This window comes from Oncorhynchus mykiss, chromosome 17 (genome assembly GCF_057628025.1).
Source record: "Oncorhynchus mykiss isolate SJ-2025 chromosome 17, ASM5762802v1, whole genome shotgun sequence".
Taxonomy (NCBI): Eukaryota; Metazoa; Chordata; class Actinopteri; order Salmoniformes; family Salmonidae; genus Oncorhynchus; species Oncorhynchus mykiss.
In genome coordinates, this window is record NC_143038.1 from 62,248,086 (window position 1) to 62,267,150 (window position 19,065).

A 19,065-nucleotide genomic window follows, 5' to 3' on the forward strand; every position below is an offset into this window, starting at 1 on the left:
AGCGTTTGGCTGGAGGAGTCTGGGTAGCCTGGCAAGACAGTACTGTGTGTGTGGATGTCTGTTGCCGTATAACCCTCACTGCAGAGAAAGAGTGGGAGAAGCCACAGGGACTGCAAGCTGTTGGCGTTGAATAAGCCCTCTCCTCTGGGCCCAGTGGGGGCAGCTCTCTGGAGTAACCTTGCTCATTCATTTACTGCAGCGGGCATAAAGAAAACACTGTTTTTTATATAAACTGGGGGAGGGGGGTGCTTTGGGGAAGAGTACTTGAGGGTGGGATGTGTGAGAAGAGGAGGGTGTGTGTGGTCTTGCTCTTCTACCCTCGTGGGGACCTGAAGTCCTCACAAGGATAGTAAAACGAGGACAATCCTCCCTCGTTGGGACGTTTCCCACATCCCGACAAGAACAAAGGCTATTTTGGGGTTTAGGTTTTGGGCTTAGGGAAAATAGGATTCTGAAAGGAAATACATTTTAGGGCCTCACTAGGATAGAACCGCGTGTCTGTGCAGTAAGGGGGAGTGGTGTGTGTCTGCCCTTTCGGTAGGAGGACTGTCTTTGGCGTGTGAGACGGGCTAGGCTGAGCCCCTATAAAACACACACGTCTTCCCTGCTCTCATCTCAACAAATAATCACTTGCCATCGATTTCCTGGGAAAATTTAGGTTTCAAACCTCAGTTGGCCATTTAACACGGACATCCTCCATAGATAACAACAGTTTGATTTCACACATAAGAATCATGGAAAACAGAACACCACAAATTCTGAACATCCCTGCTTCAGGCAAGGTTACAGCGGGGCTGTGTTTGTGTGTGTCTTTTGTTCTCCTGATTGTAACTGTTGCTATGATAAAGTGGAGAAGCAGCAGCAGATCTGAGCCCTACTCCTGAGAGAGCTTGTTTCTCACTGTGTTACACTGTAAACATACAACTGGCCACGCCTCTTTTGGTGCACTGTGCCAAACCACAGGAATTCCCTCTTTCTCTCCCTCTTTCTCGCTCTCTATTTTCCATCTCTATCTCTCATGTTCCTGCCTTCTCTGAGAGGCCAATGGAAGACTGTGTCAGGACTACAGAACCAGTGAGAACCCAAAGACGGTCTGTTAAACGTGCCTCAAGTCTCCCCTACCTTTCTCTCTCTCTCTCACACACACATACACACACACGTTTTAAAATGTTTTCTCTGGTCTATTCTGAGGTAGCTGTTTGCATTGGTTGTGAATGAGGCAGAAGTCTGGCACTAGAGTGTGATAAAGGAAGGGGGATTGTAGGAAGAAGTGTGTTTACTGAGGAAAAGTCTGCCGTTGCTTTTGTTTCTCCCTCTTAAATCCTGTGAGCAGGGATTCTGCTGAACCCTGGCAGGCATTGTTCAAGACATCTGGGTGAATCTCGCTTTGATTTCATAATCCAAGTCCCATGCTCCAGATTAGAGTCTTATGTAAAAGACACACCTGGCTTTTTACTTAATTTACTGCTAAGAATAGAACACACACTAACTCCTGCTAGTTGCTAGCACCAAATACGCATCAGGATTTACTGTGGCAGGAGCTCCTGCCTGTGTGAGCATGCTTGTCTTTGTGGGACTGGATGACTTTGCGTGTGTGTGAGAGACATGATGACTGAGTTTTGGTCTGACTGTGTGGCGTGCTCGAGTGGGCGTCTTGACTCTGGGGTCTGTGTAAACCACAGAGCAGTGAGGTCTGGAAATCATCACACTGGATGAGGGGAGTAAAAATAGATTGGTGGTTTAGGGCTAAAACCCGCTCATTACATGTAACATTTATATTTCTACAGCGTGCTGTTTGATTAGCATTGTAGTGCTGATTTTCAGACGTGCCTAAGCCCTCAGTCTTAGCTGCTCATTGATTTCCTCCTTCACGCTAATGAACACTGGAGCCAAGCCCACACTGAGTGGTGGAAGGCAAGAGTTGACTAATTAGCTTCGCTTTCATCCCCTTCCCCCACCACACATTCACTACAACACTGGATCCAACACACTCTCCTCTGACTTATTAAAGCACAACATTTTTGTGTCATTCTCTGGCTGAGTGAGAGCCCACAATGACACACTACTGAGGGAGAGTCCTGTGTGTCAGGATTAGTGCTTTTGAGGACAAGTTTGGTTATAAAAAAATCATCACGGATTTCAGTTTTATCTTTTTCAACATTAAATGCATTATGAAATAATGACAAATTATTTTAGTGGAAATTCCAAAGCCAAAAATAGTGAATTGCCAAAACATTGAAAACACTTGTCTTTGTCAGTTCCACATTGGGTAGGCATCAATAGAAAAAGAGGACATTACTATGAAATAATATTTCAGTTGTGTGTATTACTTGGTTTTTATTTTATGGCTTTATTATTTTTCATTCTTTAAAGCCATCTCTTCTCTTCTAAGGCAGCTAGCCAGACAAACATCTAACGTTCTCTGTGCTCCCCATACTGTACTGTCTTTGAGTCATCCTATTTATTTTTTGCTAGCTAGTAGCTGCTTATGTATGCTTCATAGCTGTCTGACAATCATTTGACTAGTTCTTCAAAGTATATATGTTATACTTTCAAGACCGCTTATGAGCAAATGGAATGTTCTCTTTCAAACACTGAACGGATGATTAAGCTTGCCTGGTTTGACAGATTTACCGGGTTTTCACTTTTGTGAATTGGTTCCATTGTGCCAGGCAAGCTCAATCAAGCACAAGTACTATTTGAGCTCAGATCTGGAGGTCAGTCAGGCCTAGACTTCTCTCTGGCCTCAGAATGCAGAGCAGCCTTCATGTTGCTGCTGTGTGTTGGACTGGGAGAGAGGGTGCAGGCAGGACCACAGCCACTCAGCCTGATGAGCAGAGAGCCCTGACCGGACACTGGGCAAGACTGAGCACACAGCACCATCCAGGCTGTTAGTGCTGCTGCCAATCCCTGCCCTGTCACACACACCAGCCAGTAGCATCGCTCGCATAGCTGCCATTCCACACATTCTTTCCGTTTCACAAAATGGAAAAAAATGAATGCACGTCTATTCTCTCCGGATCTCATTATATTCATCGCCAGATTGTTTCTACCACCAGTGCTACTTAATAGCAGTCTGTTGTGTGACACCACAATACACCATTTTTTTCTTTAGCAAAGCCTTTTCAGATGATAATAATGAAGATGGTCGCGTTGCAGTGCTCTGGTTGCTTGCATTGCTGTATTGAAAGGTCAGGGTCTCGGTTGAATTGAAGACCTTTGTTGTCCCAAACCGATTTGCGCTCTGTGAGCAGATGGGTCTGACACGGCCAGTAGTGTGACCTTTAGTTTTAAAAAAGGGACACCCTCCCTTACATTCCCAAAGAGAAGAGCCTTTACCTGGACACTTATTCAGAAGGAGCCCCTGTGGCTCGGGTAGCTGTGGAGCTTCAGAAAATATGTTCCTGGCCAGCCACCCTGTTAGTCCAAAAAAAGCACTCTGATAACATCCAGTACACAAATGCTTTGCATACACACACAGGTATCGAATTCTTAGACACACAACCACACGCACACAAACCAAATTCAGTTTGTTACGGAACAAAACCCATCCCCACCCATTATTTGGGCAAATGGTGACTCACCATCAGAATGATAATGATTGTATATGGCATGCAGTTATTCGTCAAACCCTTTTGGTGTATTTCTAGGTTGTGTGATGTGCGGTATGCAAGAAAAGCTAACACAGCCTCTTCTTATTTCAGGTGGCATTATACAACCCAGACCAGGATGGGAGTGACAGCCCAAGAAGCAGCCTTAACAACAGCCTGTCTGACCAGAGTCTGGCCTCCGTCAATTTAAACAGTGTGGGCAGCGTGCACAGCTACACGCCGGTAAGAGCTCCCACTGCAACCTCCTCTAACCACAGTATTACAGCTATACACACTGCTAAACACCAAGCAACACAAACAACTACAGGATCCCAGTTCTTAAACATTTAGAACAGCGATTATCAGCTGGTGGGTTGCGGGAGGTTTTGATGTGATTGAGTAAAAAAATATAGAATTTATTTGTATTAAATATACTCCATTCTGAACTTCAACGACTAAAACCAGGTATAATGTGTGTAGAAATTATAATGAACCTATATTTTAATAATTTAACCTTCTGAAGTAAAATAGTTCAATCATATTATTTTCAAAAAATATTTATTAGCAGCACTATTTAGTGGATTTGGTTGATTTTATCGTCTCAAACCAGTAAGCTTCACACAGCAAAGTTAAAATACTCCAAACCATAAGGTATCAATAGTGTTGTTTGGTAATTACATATCCACGCGTATTGCTAATGTTGCTATTTTGTTTTTTAAAAACTTGTTGATACTTGTCTAATGGCTACAACTAGATAACTACCTAGCAAGATGACGAAAAAACAATTTAATTCACTCTCCATAATCTTATACTGTCAGTGCCAGACCATAGCCAAATGTTTAGCTAGATAGCTCAAGTTGGCATATTCTCTAACTAGCACTACCTAGCTAAGGACACTGCACTAACTCGGCAGCTGTTTCATGGAAATGAGCTAATCCGTTGTGATTCAATTATGTCAATACTAGCTACAGTGGTTAGATAGTATGTAGTGTTGTGTGCATTGTCTGTGCACTTAGCTTGCTACCATCCCATAGCCTACATTACATATGAAGTGTGACTGGTTGAGCCGTGGATGTACAGAGAAAATGCCCTCTTCTTTTTTCCTTTGCTCCCATAATCTCACTGCCGATGGGTTCTTGCCAGAACAAAAGTGGTACCTGCTGCGTGCCGATCCGGCAGTGACGAACCTGCTGATTATACTTGTAGAATCGTAATCCTTGCCGATGGCCAACAACTTGACTTTGAGCCAATCAGAGATCACGAACCCCCACGTGGGGTCGGCCCGCAGCAGGTACCTATCGGTAGTCTATTGGCAGTGAGATTCTGTGTATTTCATGCTTAACATTCTTCATCAAGAATATGGGTGAAATATAATTAAAAAGGTGGGACTGTAGTTCCATTGTACTTTAATTAGTACATTTACTAGCAATATAGAATTTCTTTTTTTAATTACAGATTGCATTTTGGTAACAAAATTCGCAATGCGAATATTGGATTGAGACAGACAACCTTGTTCAATTTTGGTCCTAAGGCAAAACCAGTTGAAAACCATGGATTTTTAGAACATGCATGTCAATCTTTAACCACAGTGCCTCAGCTATACATCAGCTAAAACCAAACAAGCACCACAAATAACTGTCACTGTATCACATTTAGACATACAAGAATTTAGGCAGTGCATGCCAATCTCTTATCACAGTAGATAGCTGTAACCCTGGAACTTAAACAGTGTATCAGCTCCACTCTGAGGGCAGTGCCCCAGGCCAGTTAATTACTGTATATCTCATATGATCCGAGAGACCCAGGAGTTCCCTTCAGAAGAGCTATAGACAGTGAGAGACTAAAGAGGTCTTGGGGGTTGGTGCTCTAGCGCAGAATATCAGGGGTGGTTGAGGGAAAGTGAGAGCTGTACACGCTCTTGGAGAGCAGACAAAGAGAGCTGCTGCCTGTGATGCCTTCCCACCAGAGATGCCCCCTTCTTTGGTGGGGTCCTCCTGCTTCCCAGGGTGCTATTGCTCCAGGCTCTCTGCATCGATCCGTTCAGACTGATGGATGTCCCTCCAGTGCTGCTGCTGAGAGTAGACTGTTTCTTACTGCCTCACTTCAGCCAGGCAGACTCAGACTGAATTCTATAGCAAGGCAATCTATACTATAGCCCACCAGTATGTCTGCAAAGCCCTTTGCTGTGTTAAAGAATGTGTACTCTAACAGCAAGATTACTTTAAGTGATAGCTCCATTATTAGTGTCCTTCACGTGTTAAACCTGGTATGGCTTGAAAGCTACCTCTGTGATGCTGCAATAAATGATATATACTGTTCTTAAACATCTAGTCTACTTCATGTAAATGCAAGGTACCGCCTCAGTTATAGAATAGTGATTTCTCCATATGTGTTTTTCTCATCATTAATGTTATTAGACCGTCTTGTTAGAGGGCAACATTGCCTGCACTCTTATACACCATTGGATAAAATTGACCTTCACACTACTGTACATGGGTAAAAGGATTGCTTATTTGTACAAGGCTTTGGTGTTTTTGTTTTAAATACATTTTGCAGGCCATCTATTGTATTGGCTTTGTGTTGATTTTGGTTTCTCTTTTAATACTTTTTGAGAAGGATGCAAGACAAAGGCATGTAGTTGAGGTTTAGTTTGAGGAGTGACCACTTTACACACCAGATATTTAGCTGCTTATACATGTTCAATATGGGTTCTTGGCAGATGAATTAGGTTAGTGGACAGGACTAAAATATAAGCCTTGATCTGTTGCACAAAAATATATACGCATTATGCAACTATTTTAACGGTTTTACTGAGTTCCAGCCATGGGTGGGGCCTGGGAGGGCAAAAGGGCTTTATTACAGACAGAAATACTCCTCGGTTTCATCAGCTGTCCGGGTGGCTGGTCTCAGACGATCCTGCAGGTGAAGAAGCCGGATGTGGAGATCCTGGGCTGGCGTAGTTACACATGGTCAGCGGTTGGACAATACTGCCAAATTTTCTAAAACTACATTGGAGGTGGCTTATGGTAGAGAAATTAACATTTAATTCTCTGGTGGACATTCCTGCAGTCAGAATCCCAATTGCACGCTGCTTCAAAACTTGAGACGTCTGTGGCATTGTGTTGTGACAAAGCTGCACATTTTATTGTCCCCAGCACAATGCACCTGTGTAATGATCATGCTGTTTAATCAGCTTCTTGATATGCCACACCTGTCAGGTGGATGGATTATCTTGGCAAAGGAGAAATGTTCACTAACAGGAATATTAACAAATTTGTGCACAAAATGAGATTTGCTTTTTGTGCAGATGGAACATTTCTGGCATCTTTTATTTTAGCTCTTGCAACATTGGACCAAACCTTTACATGTTGTTTATTTTTGTTCAGTGTAGAAAAATGTTTTGCATGAAATGTTTGTGGCTCTCTTGTTCTCCAGCAGGTCCATGTGCAGATATCCATTGATGTCTCTGAAACGTATGTTTCCCAGTCAAGAGTCAGTGTTCGATGGTGTAGTCGGTGCTCTTCACCAGTGAAAGTTGTAGTCTGTGTTTGACTGTGGTAATAGGTTTGTACTGTAGTTAGTATGTTAGACGGAGGTGTGTACCGCTAGGTTGTACTGCATGACGGAACACAGCTGTCAGTGTTAGGTGTAGAGTAGATGTAATTCACTGCTCAAATCTCTAATTATCTCTCCTCCTCCATCCCCAGGTGACTAACCACCCAGAGCCGGTGTCTCAGTCGATGAGCCTCCAGCAGCCCCTCCAGCCCCAGTACAACATGCCAGAGAGGGACAAGCAGCTCCTCTTCTCCGACTTTGAAGATCTCAGTGCCTCCTTCCGCAGCCTTTACAAGTCTGTCTTTGGGCAGTCCTTCAGCCAACAGGGTGAGTGCTCGTCAAGAGGGCAGGATGACGCATACCAGGTAGTGGGGCTAGGCACAATGGCCAAAATCTCAAATCCTGACATAGGTCATTTCATATCCTGATGATGATACAAATCACGATATAGCACCTATTTTTTTTGTTATCTAGTTTATATAAAATGACCACATAAAGACCTATTTCTTATTACATTTTGAATTAAACTCAACAAATAAAAAGGTACTTTCTCATTTTATTTAGAACCTTTGTGCAAATTTTAAAATAAGCATGTAACAAAATATAAAATATTAATGTATAAAATCTAAAGAGGTAAATGGAAAACACTTCAACTATAGTTGCAAACAAATTAAACATAAGCCTAAAATATATATTTATTTATTTTTGACAGATTGCCTGTTTTGCATGTTATTTTGGTTTTAAGACGTGTCACATATCAATTTGCATTTGGTACCTTGGGTTGAGTGTTAGCACAACTCATGAAACACCCGTTTCTGGACCGTGTAAATTGGAGCCACGTCTTTGCAGATGTAAGTTGTAACGGCAGCTGTTATCTCCTTCCATCTTCGTGATTCTTTGCCATATGCTGTGCCGCGGGCAAAAGCCTCTTCCAACGTCTGAGTCGGGGGTCTTTTTTGCGTGTCATCCGTAGACTCTCTCCGTACTCTTTCACATGATTCTTGCGTAGGTGGTAAAAGAGGTTAGTGGTGTTTGAGCCTGTTGTCGGGACCGGCCTGTTTCACATGATTCTTGCGTAGGTGGTAAAAGAGGTTAGTGGTGTTTGAGCCTGTTGTCGGGACCGGCCTGTTTCACATGATTCTTGCGTAGGTGGTAAAAGAGATTAGTGGTGTTTGAGCCTGTTGTCGGGACCAGCCTGTTTCACATGATTCTTGCATAGGTGGTAAAAGAGATTAGTGGTGTTTGAGCCTGTTGTCGTGACAAGCCTGTTTCACATGATTCTTGCGTAGGTGGTAAAAGAGATTAGTGGTGTTTGAGCCTGTTGTCGTGACAAGCCTGTTTCACATGATTCTTGCGTAGGTGGTAAAAGAGGTTAGTGGTGTTTGAGCCTGTTGGAGGGACCAGCCTGTTTCACATGATTATTGCGTAGGTGGTAAAAGAGGTTAGTGGTGTTTGAGCCTGTTGGAGGGACCAGCCTGTTTCACATGATTCTTGCGTAGGTGGTAAAAGAGGTTAGTGGTGTTAGTCTGTTGTCTGGACCGGCCGGCGGCATATTTAGCAGAGGACGGTTTTCTGGTCCGTGTCAGACTTTTCATACCCAAACCACGGCCATGAGACCGAAGTAGCCCCTCTTTTAGGTACGAGCTCTGTGTGACGTTCACTCTCCATGTTTGTGTTGCATATTTCCTTCCACGCGACTCGTGTGGAAGAACGCAAAGCGTCGTCCAATTGACAAAAATATTGCCATAAAGAGTGTGATTTGCGACACAACGATATAAACGATAAACGTTTTTCTATCGTCACACGATATATATGGTCATATCGCCCAGCCCCACCGGGTAGTGTTAGTGAACTCGTGCAGAAGATGCCAGGATTATTCTATGGGTGTTGTTATACATCTAACAGCTGGTGGAAGGAGAGTGGAATTGGTGCGAATTAGGTTTAGTGATTTCAATTAGTTATTTAATAGACAGTAACCGTAGTGGAAATCTATGGGTGTTTTCATGGTCTACTGTGTGCTAAAGCCTCTGGCCTCATTCCCAATGCTAAGCATAAAAGAGTCGGCAAGTTCATAGCAGAATAATGCAGTGGACTTTCATTATATGGGATGAAACATGTTAATTAATCCTTACTCTGTTAATCCTTATATCTTTAGGATAATATATATATATATATATATATACACACACACACACACACTTCATATGATTGCAGCATCAAACCTGATAAAGGCCTATTGCACAGAGTCAGATCAAGTGTAGCTCTCCAACACATGGCAGCCCTTTAGAACGTAATGCTTTCCTTTGTAGTCTGATTGACTGAAGAACAAAAAGCACTTGACAAGTGGGTTATGGGTAAAAGCAGACAATGCTTTTCCTTGTATAGCCTACTTTCACAAATCTAATGCATTTCATGCTAATGTTTTCAGTGTTCCTCTCCTTTAATCTATCATCTAAGTTTCATTAGTTTAAAGTTGTTCCCTTTTTATGTGCATAAAAGTGAAATCTCTTAGTCAGACAAGCCCTTGCAATTAAAAAGTGTAAATAAGCGAGCGAGAGGATTTCACACCATGGTGCTGTAGACAGTGAGCTAATTCACTGGCTTTGATAATAGGTAATGAGCTCGCATTATTATTCTGGGGCTGCGCGCTAATTGCTTTCTGTATTTCCCTGGTTGGACAATGGGCTTTCTGTGCCGATAAGAGATCCACCTTTGTCACCGCTGCAGTAAGTGTTCTGGGGCAGTGGGGCTGGAGTCAACTCTAAAAGCACTCCAGTAAAATAGGTTTACTGTGGCAAAGCTGATATTCTAGCGGTTAAGAGCGTTGGGCCAGTAATCAAAGTGTAGCTGGTTCAAAACCCCAAGCCGACTTGGTAAAAAATATGCCGATGTGCCTTTGAGCAAGGCACTTTAACTGTAATTGCTGCTGTAAGTCGTGCCGATAAGAGATCCACCTTTGTCACCTCTTCAGTAAGTGTTCTGAGGCAGTGGCGAAGGCAACTCTAAATGACTAACATGTAAATGGACAGGCCTCTTAAGAACCACTCCTCTACACGATTGCTGTTGGGTGTGCAGATGTTCGTGCTCCAGTCGTGCTTGTTTAGAGAACAGTGCTGCTGCACAATGACAAATGTGAAAAGAAACACAGGATGCAGAAGAAAGGCTCAGACTCTCTAGTGCTGCTCAGACATTCCTTTAGCTCGTTCAAAATGGCAGCTGTTTAGTCTCAATGTAACATCAGTTTATTTTACATTGTATGTTTATATCAAATAGTGATTCAATTCTCTAAGCAGAGAGGACTAATAATGACTGTGTTTTGTGTGTGTGTATGGACTTCCAGGTTTGATGGGCATGCCAACGGAATCGTCCCAACAGACCCACACCTCCTGCTCCTATCAGCACTCACCCAGTGGCACCATTAGCACCCAGAACAGCCTGACAAACAACCACTCCAGCAGTGGTGGCCAGGTGCCTCTGTCCCACCCTCCCCAGCTCCCTGGCCAGAACGCCCACCCGGGCCATGGCTCGCCCCACACACAGCACCTCTCCCAGCACGGCCCACACAACCAACACACCCAGCACCAACACCCACAGCACCCCCATCACCCTGCACACTCCCAGCATGGTCCGCACCCATCACAGCACACGCCGCACCCCTCCCAACACGCACAGCACACCCAGCACCCCTCCCAACACTCACAGCAGCACGGCCAGCACCCCTCCCAGCAGCAGCATCAGACTCTGGCTCACCAGCCCCATCCTGCCCAGCAACAGATGGCCTGCAACACGGGTAAGACCTGCCTCTCTCTTCTACACCGATGTCTCACACACACACACAAACACACACATTCAGATACACCCAGGGACAACCCTCCAAGACACAGCTGGACATTTGTTCTGTATAAGTACCAAGACCTGCTTTGGGACAAAGGACAGTAAATCACCATCTGATTTATGCTGTTTGCTGTAATGAGAACAAAGCAAATCCTGCATCCATACACCAGACAGTACCTGGAGCACAGCAACCTTTTCAGAGGATACTGGCTCCTACCGGTGGCCAAAGTAGAGTACTGTTGCAGGAAATGTAGAGACTCATGGACTCCTCCAGCCTCTAAAAAATAGTCTGTGCTCCATCTGTGTTTACAGGTCTGCCCTCTGACTGGTACCCAAATCTGGACGCACTGAAAGAGAGCTGCCGTATTGCCAGCAGTTATAACTGGGCTGATGTCGACCTCTCACCTTTTCAAGGTGTGGCCATGAAGGATTATGTAAATGCTGTTGCATTGACACATCCAATTTCAGCCTCAAATAGGATAACTATACAGGCTGCTTATTTTTCAATGTGTTAGGCCTGCGTTTAATATATTTTTCTTACTGTCTACCTGTTCTTTTCACTGACATTTTAAAAGCTGTTTATTGTGTTTACCGGAGTCATTTTATCCTAATGATTTCATGGCTGATTGCCCATGATGAGCACCATTAGACACATTGGAGTTCTCTCTTTTTGTTGGTGTGCTGACGTGTTGCCAATCAACAGTTGAATTTGAAGGAGCTCTACAATTAAAGAACACTGCCTTCAAGTTTAATTACCAAACAGTGTAGCTCAGCAGGTCACAGAGTTGATCCAATTACAGTATACAATTGCAAGGTAGGCGGTTTTAATTATCAACGATAAAGTTTAGTTATGTAATTAAAGCTTTTTTTTTTTTTTACATAGATAAAAGTGTCTACACCCACTTTTCACATTTATGGGGTGTGGATGATTTGACCGGTGATTTTTATGACTAACTTGTCGTTGAGACATTTCTCTGCAGTGGCTAGCAGCTAGTACTACTGAAAGGGTTGGACTGGTGAGCTGCTGAGGCGGCTGTACATCGCTGTTGTTTTCCTTGGCTGATGATATGTATGTTTGACCCTGTGTAGGACTGAAGGAGAGCATGAGACTAGCAGAGCAGAACAACTGGGCCCTGGAGCCCACACAGATCGCAGATCTCTGCTCATCTATCAACCAGTTCTTTGCCCGCACCGGTGTCATTCAGCCACAGGGGGCAGTGCAGCCCGTACCCGTATGCCATGGCTCCATGCACCCCAACAAGCCCAGCCAGCACATGGCCACAGGTGGGTGACTCCTCACCTCTAACCTGCATCCCAACTAACATTCTTATTGCATTTACCACTCCAGATAACTGGACATTGGTGGCATTGTCCTTTATGTAAATGTACACTGAGTGTACAAAACATTAGGAACACCTTCCTAATATTGAGTTGCACTCCCTTTGGCCCTTTAGAACAGCCTCAATTTGCAATTTATTAGGGCATGGACTACAGGGTGTTGAATGCGTTCCACAAGGATGCTGGCCCATGTTGATTCCAATGCCTCCCACAGTTGTCAAGTTGGCTGGTTGTCCTTTGGGTGATGGACCATTCTTCATACACAGGAAACTGTTGAGTGAAAAATCCAGAGGTTTTGCAGTTCTTGAAACAAACTGGACCTACCACCATACCCTGTTCAAAGGCACTTAAATATTTTTTGTCTTGCCCATTCACCCTCTGAATGACACGCATACACAATCTATGTCTCAGTGGTCTAAACATCCTTATTTAACCTGTCTGCTCCCCTTCATCTACACTGATTGAAGTGTATTTAACAGGTGACGTCAATAAGGGATCATAGCTTTCACCTGGATTCACCTGGTCAGTCTGTCATGGAAAGAGCAGGTGTCCTTAATATTTTGTACACTCAATGTATATTGCAATAATGCTGCTGACCAGGTGGCTTGTTTTAGCTAGCACATATATTATTTTGGGATTGCGATACTTGAGTTTGTCTTTCTCTCCACAGGAAATCTCTACATGGACTCAAGACAGAGCATGTCTATGATGGGCCCCCCAGGATACCCCCACATGCCCCCAATGAGCAGCGCAGGTCCCACAATGACAGGTACAGAACAGCGGCAGCCCCTATACAATACAACTACTCACTAAACTAGATCTCAGTTAAGGGGATGGTCTCTACGGTACACTCCAAGTATTCATCAAACCTATCCTTCCACATTCTACAAGCACTACAACAACACCTCGACAAGTCCATTTCCCATTCAACTACACATTTAACCAATGAAGCTTGCACAGTGCATGTGTGTCTTTGTGTATGTACTATGCCCAACTCCCCTGCTCTCTTCTCTTAGGACACCATGCGCAGATGAACCAGCAGCACATGATCTCTCCCAGAAACTTCCAGATGCACCGCATGCCAGCTGATGACATCCAGGATGACTTTGACTGGGACTCCATTGTCTAATGTTAGATGTTCTGCCCCTAACAAGGAACGGTCAGGTGGTGCAGAGCAGGTGGAAGTAGGAGGAAGAAGCCAGGCTGAGCTGTACGCTCTAGCGAGGAGACTGACTGTTGCTGGTGGGATACAGAACAGAAGAGCAGGTGTTGTTTTGGGAGGATAGAGGGAGAGACTTCAGAGTGCTGCCATTTTTACAAACAAAATGAAACATACAAAATAAATGTTACTTTGAAGACAATCATATTTACTAGGACATGTTTAAGTGGTGGCTTATGTGCTTGTCTTGACCAGGCAAGTAGCACACGTTCATGTCGAAACAAATCCTCCAGTCCTCGTTCCTCAGCCAGCCCTCTCCCATCCCCCTCCCAGCCAGCAGCTTTCCAAAGTTCCCCCAGCTCCCTCCGTAACTGTTGTGTGATTTGAGCGACTTGTTCCGCTTGTTATCCTTCTCGTGTTGACTTTAGGCCTCGGCTGCCTCTTGGATGAGTTTCTCTCTTTATTCCTTCTTATTTTATGGAAAACGCAGGCCGCCTGTGGTACTTGTTGGTTTGCTTTGGGTGGACGATGGAACCCCAATAGTGGGTGTATTGGTAGGAAGGTTAGGATCCCCAATAGTGGGTGTATTGGTAGGAAGGTTAGGATCCCCAATAGTGGGTGTAATGGTAGGAAGGTTAGGATCCCCAATAGTGGGTGTATTGGTAGGAAGGTTAGGATCCCCAATAGTGGGTGTATTGGTAGGAAGGTTAGGATCCCCAATAGTGGGTGTATTGGTAGGAAGGTTAGGATCCCCAATAGTGGGTGTATTGGTAGGAAGGTTAGGATCCCCAATAGTGGGTGTATTGGTAGGAAGGTTTACAATAACTGAGGTTATGTTTTGAACAGGGTGTTTTGCATTGAACTAGGCTTCACATAAAGAACACAAATACTTTATCATAGAGCGTTGTCCTTTAACCAACACATCTGGCCCATTTTTTTAAGCTAATTGTGTACATTCAGAAACATTACCGGCAGTATTTGTTGTGGTTTTGTGTCTATTCTGTTAACAATGTCATACCTTTATCTCTTTATCTCCAAGACTGAAACTGGTAGATGAATTCCAGACCTCATCAGACCTCATCACCTCATAATTTCCCTGTACTAGTGTATTAAGGGAATAGTTTGTAGTTAATACACAAAATGAATGAGTACAAGTATACACCTGTAGGTGTCTTTTCATATATTAAACTCTGTGTACATGCAGCACAATGAACTGTGGGATATTTTCCTGTTATCTTCTGATGCAGGAAATGTACTGATATAACTTAATTACTACAAACAATACGAATGTTCTTCATTCAGATGCTATATGTCCGAAGTCATCAGAACTGATCTCCCAAATATCTTCTTGGTTGTGACCATCAGACTTACACTGCAAGGCATAAAATATGCTGAAATACCATATAAAAAGGGAACGAGGTGTGTGTTTGCCCTAAAATTACAATAATCTGCATATGCTATCAACGAGCACAAAACAGATGCAGAAAAAAGAGATGAAAGCAAGGGTTCAAGGCAGATGTGCATTTTGCAGGCAGGGTTTCTTATGTAGAGAAATGAGCTCTGTCTGATCAACAGCCAGGTGGAGGATGGGAGACTAGAGGTTCTGGAAACACTCCTGTCCTCTCTGTCCCTCTTTGTCGTCTTAATCAGACTGGCCCTGAACTTCCATCATGGTGCTGCGTATGGGAGCTTTGTCTGGGTAGAGCACAGTTCATCTTCCCTTTTTAATTTGTTCCTCCACTATTGGCCCTTAGATAAACTAAATCTTTGGCTGGATTTTGTTTTACTCCATTTCTGAAAATCATGACATTGTTTTGTAATATCACATAAACACCGCTGGGGCCAGACACCAATATGTCTCTTGTGACAGTGTACATGTGTAGATACTGAACCGCCATTGTCCTTTTGAAACAGGAGGCAGAAGACAAGAAGGGAAGCTTGGCTGGAGCTAGTGCTAGCTCTTCTCACAGCTAGCTATACTGCCAAGCATATCTGCAAGGTTTCACAGATCTTTTAGCAGCCAGTTCGTTAATACTGCCCATTGTTTTGATCTTAAATGTTTTTTTCTTTCTTTTCCTCCATCTTTTTCCTTTTCTTACTTCTGCCTCTTTTAACCTGTACCGGATTTTCGGTTAGATTCCCAAATGTTCATTGTATTTGAAAGCGTTGTGTGTGGCTGATTGTCCTGCCTGTGGATACCCATTGAGTGTTTAGTCTTTGTTTAATGGCCAAAATCAGTCAGTCAGTCAGCCAGCCAGCCATTTAAAGCACAGTCTGATTGCTCATTCAGTTAAAAAGCCAAGATCACTTAAGATTGTCAATCATTGAGCCCTTCATTAGTGAAGGAGGACTACTTTATGGAGAAAAGATCAGTGTAGTGCTTTTTAATTGACCATTTGATTGCTAGTTGAAGTCAGTGTGGGTGCTGCAGACTCTGGGACTCACCTAAGGAATGGGTGTTTTGAGGAACACAGTGAGAATATGGATATAAAAGTGATAGGGAAGTCTTGGCAGCCCATGGTTTTGTATGTTGCATTTCATCACTGGTAATGATGAAGGCACTAATGAAAAACTCTCGGACAGCCTTAGGGTATGTAGTAAATCCACCCCCACAGCTCAGAGGAGATGGGATGGGCTGGAAAGAGCTCATGGATGTGATCAGAGGTAAAGAGGAAGGGAAAGACGATGACTGGATCACCCTCTTAACTGTGTGTGTGTGCTTGTGTGTCTGTGTGCGAGTGAGTACATTTTGTTTAAAAAGACCATTCAATTTTTTAAATACTGCTGGAGATGTACCTGCCAGAGAGATTACTATGATATGAAAAAAGAAAATCAGCCTTGTTCGCTTGTTACATTATGGAGAAAACTGCCAAGAAGTACTGCTGATTGAGGCCTATTTTATTCAGTGCTGGTGTGTTGTTGTGCTTCTTGTAAATAAATGTATTTTCAATCATCCCTTTTTCCTCTTGGGGGCGGGGCATCAAGGCAAGGGGTTGGTCTTACTCATCAGAGGGAAAAGAATAGAGTATTTTGTTATTGTCCAATCAGAGGGTGAGACCGTATGTGTATATATCTATATTGTATATATGTGATGAAAATGTGTTGGCTTTTTGTGACACTACCTTTTACCTGTACTATGGTTCTACATTCAGTGTTTCAATGTTGATAATATATATTTTATGTTTTTCAGTTTTTGATTTTGTCTTTGTCATTTCTTGTATTTGTTTTCTTTTCTCCTTTTTGTCCTCTTGGTTATTGCACGGTTTATTACTTTTGCTGTCCAATGAGGTGATACAGCTACTCTTTGTATTGGTTTAGTGCTGTAAAATAACTTGTTATTAGAGTTGTCGATACCACCCCCATCCCCAATATGCATGAATGGCACTTAAACAAATAAAATGTTAACTTCACTGTGGAATAGTTGTGCGTTTATCATTTTTTTTAATGTATTTGAATGAGTTACATGAAGCAACTTGTGAATTATTTCATATTTTGAACATAAGATGTTACTCGCATCACCGTTACAGAACACAAGTTTTGCAGTGTGTTTAGACCATAGTAGTTGTGTGTTTAGACTATAGTAGTAGGGAATTTCTATATACACTGTTAAAATTGCAGCAATTATGACAAATCAGAGCCAATTGAGACTTGGTTATGTTTATTTATAGTAACCTTTATGGATTATATCTCAGACCTCTGACTCTGGTGTGTATTTTTATTTGATCAGAACCATATGGAACAGGTTTATTTAGGTATGCTAAATATTTGTACCGGGCCACATTGGGCTGCGCTGTTCAGAGTGACCATACATGGCAGGGCTATGGTTACTCCTTAATTGTGAATGCAAATGAAAGTTCCTTATGTTGAAATGTAATATGGGGAGGGGAGCCGTCTGCCCTGCCTTGGTGGTACTTGTTATGTAATTCTGCCAGGTGGAGTGTCTGATGCTCTAGTCTTGGTGGTTGAAAGCAGAAACATCCCCAGCTGTATAGAATACAAGTATGTAAGCTGTTTAGGAGTTAACACTACACTCCACACTCCTCCCATTTCCCCTACATTGAGGGAAGCTAATCCTACGTCCACACCATACTCACATCTGTGTTTGGACAGCATGGGGACAAACACTCTTAAGAATAATTACTTTCTTTATGCTGAAATATACAGGTAACTGCCAAAATAAAGGAAACACTTGAGTAAATGAGGGATACAAAGTGTATTGAAAGCAGGTACTTCCACACAGGTGTGGTTCCAGAGTTAATTAAGCAATTAGCATCCCATCATGCTTACGGTGATGTATAAAAATGTTGGCTACCATGGCTAGAAGAATAAATCTCAGTGACTTTGAAGGAAGGGTCTCAAACAAGCATATGGGGTTTAAAGTGTGTGTGGGGGTCAGTCACCAGATCTAAACTCAATTGAACATTTCTGGGAAATTCTGGAGTGTGCGTCTGAGACAGCGTTTTCCACCACCACCAACAAAACACCAAAATATAGGATTTCTTGTGGAAGAATGGTGTTGCATCCCTCCAATAGAGTTCCAGACACTAAGACGCTTCATGTTGAAGTTTCCTTTATTTTGCCAGTCACATGTACATGTTATTTTCACTTATTAATCTCCTGAACCTATTGGAAAGGCCAAACCAAAGAATTTGCTGTTATCACTGAAGTCAAGACAGAGGTAGCTGAGGCTATTAACCCCCCTTATTGCCCCTGTAGAAGCTGTTCCAGTTGTCCCAGAGGAACCTGGCCCTGAAGAACTTGCCGCAGTAGAACCTCTTCCAGTTGTCCCAGAGGAACTTGCCTCTGGAGAACCTGCCCGTGAGGAACCTGCTGCTGAAGGACCTGTCATCACCCCTGAGGAATCTGTCCCAGTAGTCCTTGTACCTGACCCAGTTGCCCCTGTTAAACCTGACCTAGTTGCCTCTGTAAAACCTGAAATAGATTTCCCCGTAGAACATTACCAAGAGGAACCAGCCCCAGTAAAATATGTTCCTGAAGAATCTGCACCAGTGGACACCATCCTGATAGCTCCAGTGGAAGCTGCATTAAAGCAAGCAGAAGAAGCTGCCCCAGCAGAAGCTGTCCTGATTGTTCCAATTGAAGCTGCAGCAGATGTACACATTAAGTATGTAAGTACCCCTCAAGATACACTTCATTTTCCAGCTTAATATTGTGTAACACATAGTAATTTCGTTGTACCTATGTAGATAGTACACGTACTCTATGGTGTACTAGTGTGTTTATCCTCCCACTCGAGGATGACACCCGTATGGTAGACCCCAGTCAGTGAGGTTGACCTACATCTGATCTGTTTTTGTAAACTCAACCAAGTGCTAGCAACGACATTGAGTGGACATTTTGAAGAGTGTACATTCAAAGGTAGGTAATTAGAGCCTATGTAATCCCGGGACACCCAGCATATCTGTCCACAAGAGATTCCAACCTTGTGATAGTTATTACTGAATCGGATGCAGCTGAGTAGCAACTAAACTTGCCCATTTGTAACAAGCATTGTAACAAGCCTTCATTGTTACACCTCTGTAATTACAGACTGCAATTACCACCAATTACATGTTATTACTATATAAT

The 19,065-nt window shown here is 43.2% G+C and overlaps 1 protein-coding gene across 5 annotated transcripts in view; it reads left to right on the top strand.

Annotated features, from left to right (window-relative positions):
• LOC110494637 (forkhead box protein J3) overlaps window positions 1-16,894 on the top strand; it is a 165,004-nt gene extending 148,110 nt beyond the window's left edge. For 4 of the 5 annotated variants that reach the window (XM_021569875.3, XM_090206221.1, XM_021569876.3 and 1 more), the window contains exons 6-12: window positions 3,705-3,833; window positions 7,298-7,472; window positions 10,486-10,935; window positions 11,292-11,393; window positions 12,069-12,263; window positions 12,988-13,086; window positions 13,334-16,894. In XM_021569875.3, coding sequence (XP_021425550.2) covers window positions 3,705-3,833; window positions 7,298-7,472; window positions 10,486-10,935; window positions 11,292-11,393; window positions 12,069-12,263; window positions 12,988-13,086; window positions 13,334-13,446 — 1,263 coding nt within the window. In that variant the 3' untranslated portion in view covers window positions 13,447-16,894. The remainder of the gene's footprint in view (window positions 1-3,704; window positions 3,834-7,297; window positions 7,473-10,485; window positions 10,936-11,291; window positions 11,394-12,068; window positions 12,264-12,987; window positions 13,087-13,333) is intronic. The other variant, XM_021569877.3, reaches the window with a different exon arrangement.
• The last annotated feature ends 2,171 nt before the right edge of the window (window positions 16,895-19,065 follow it).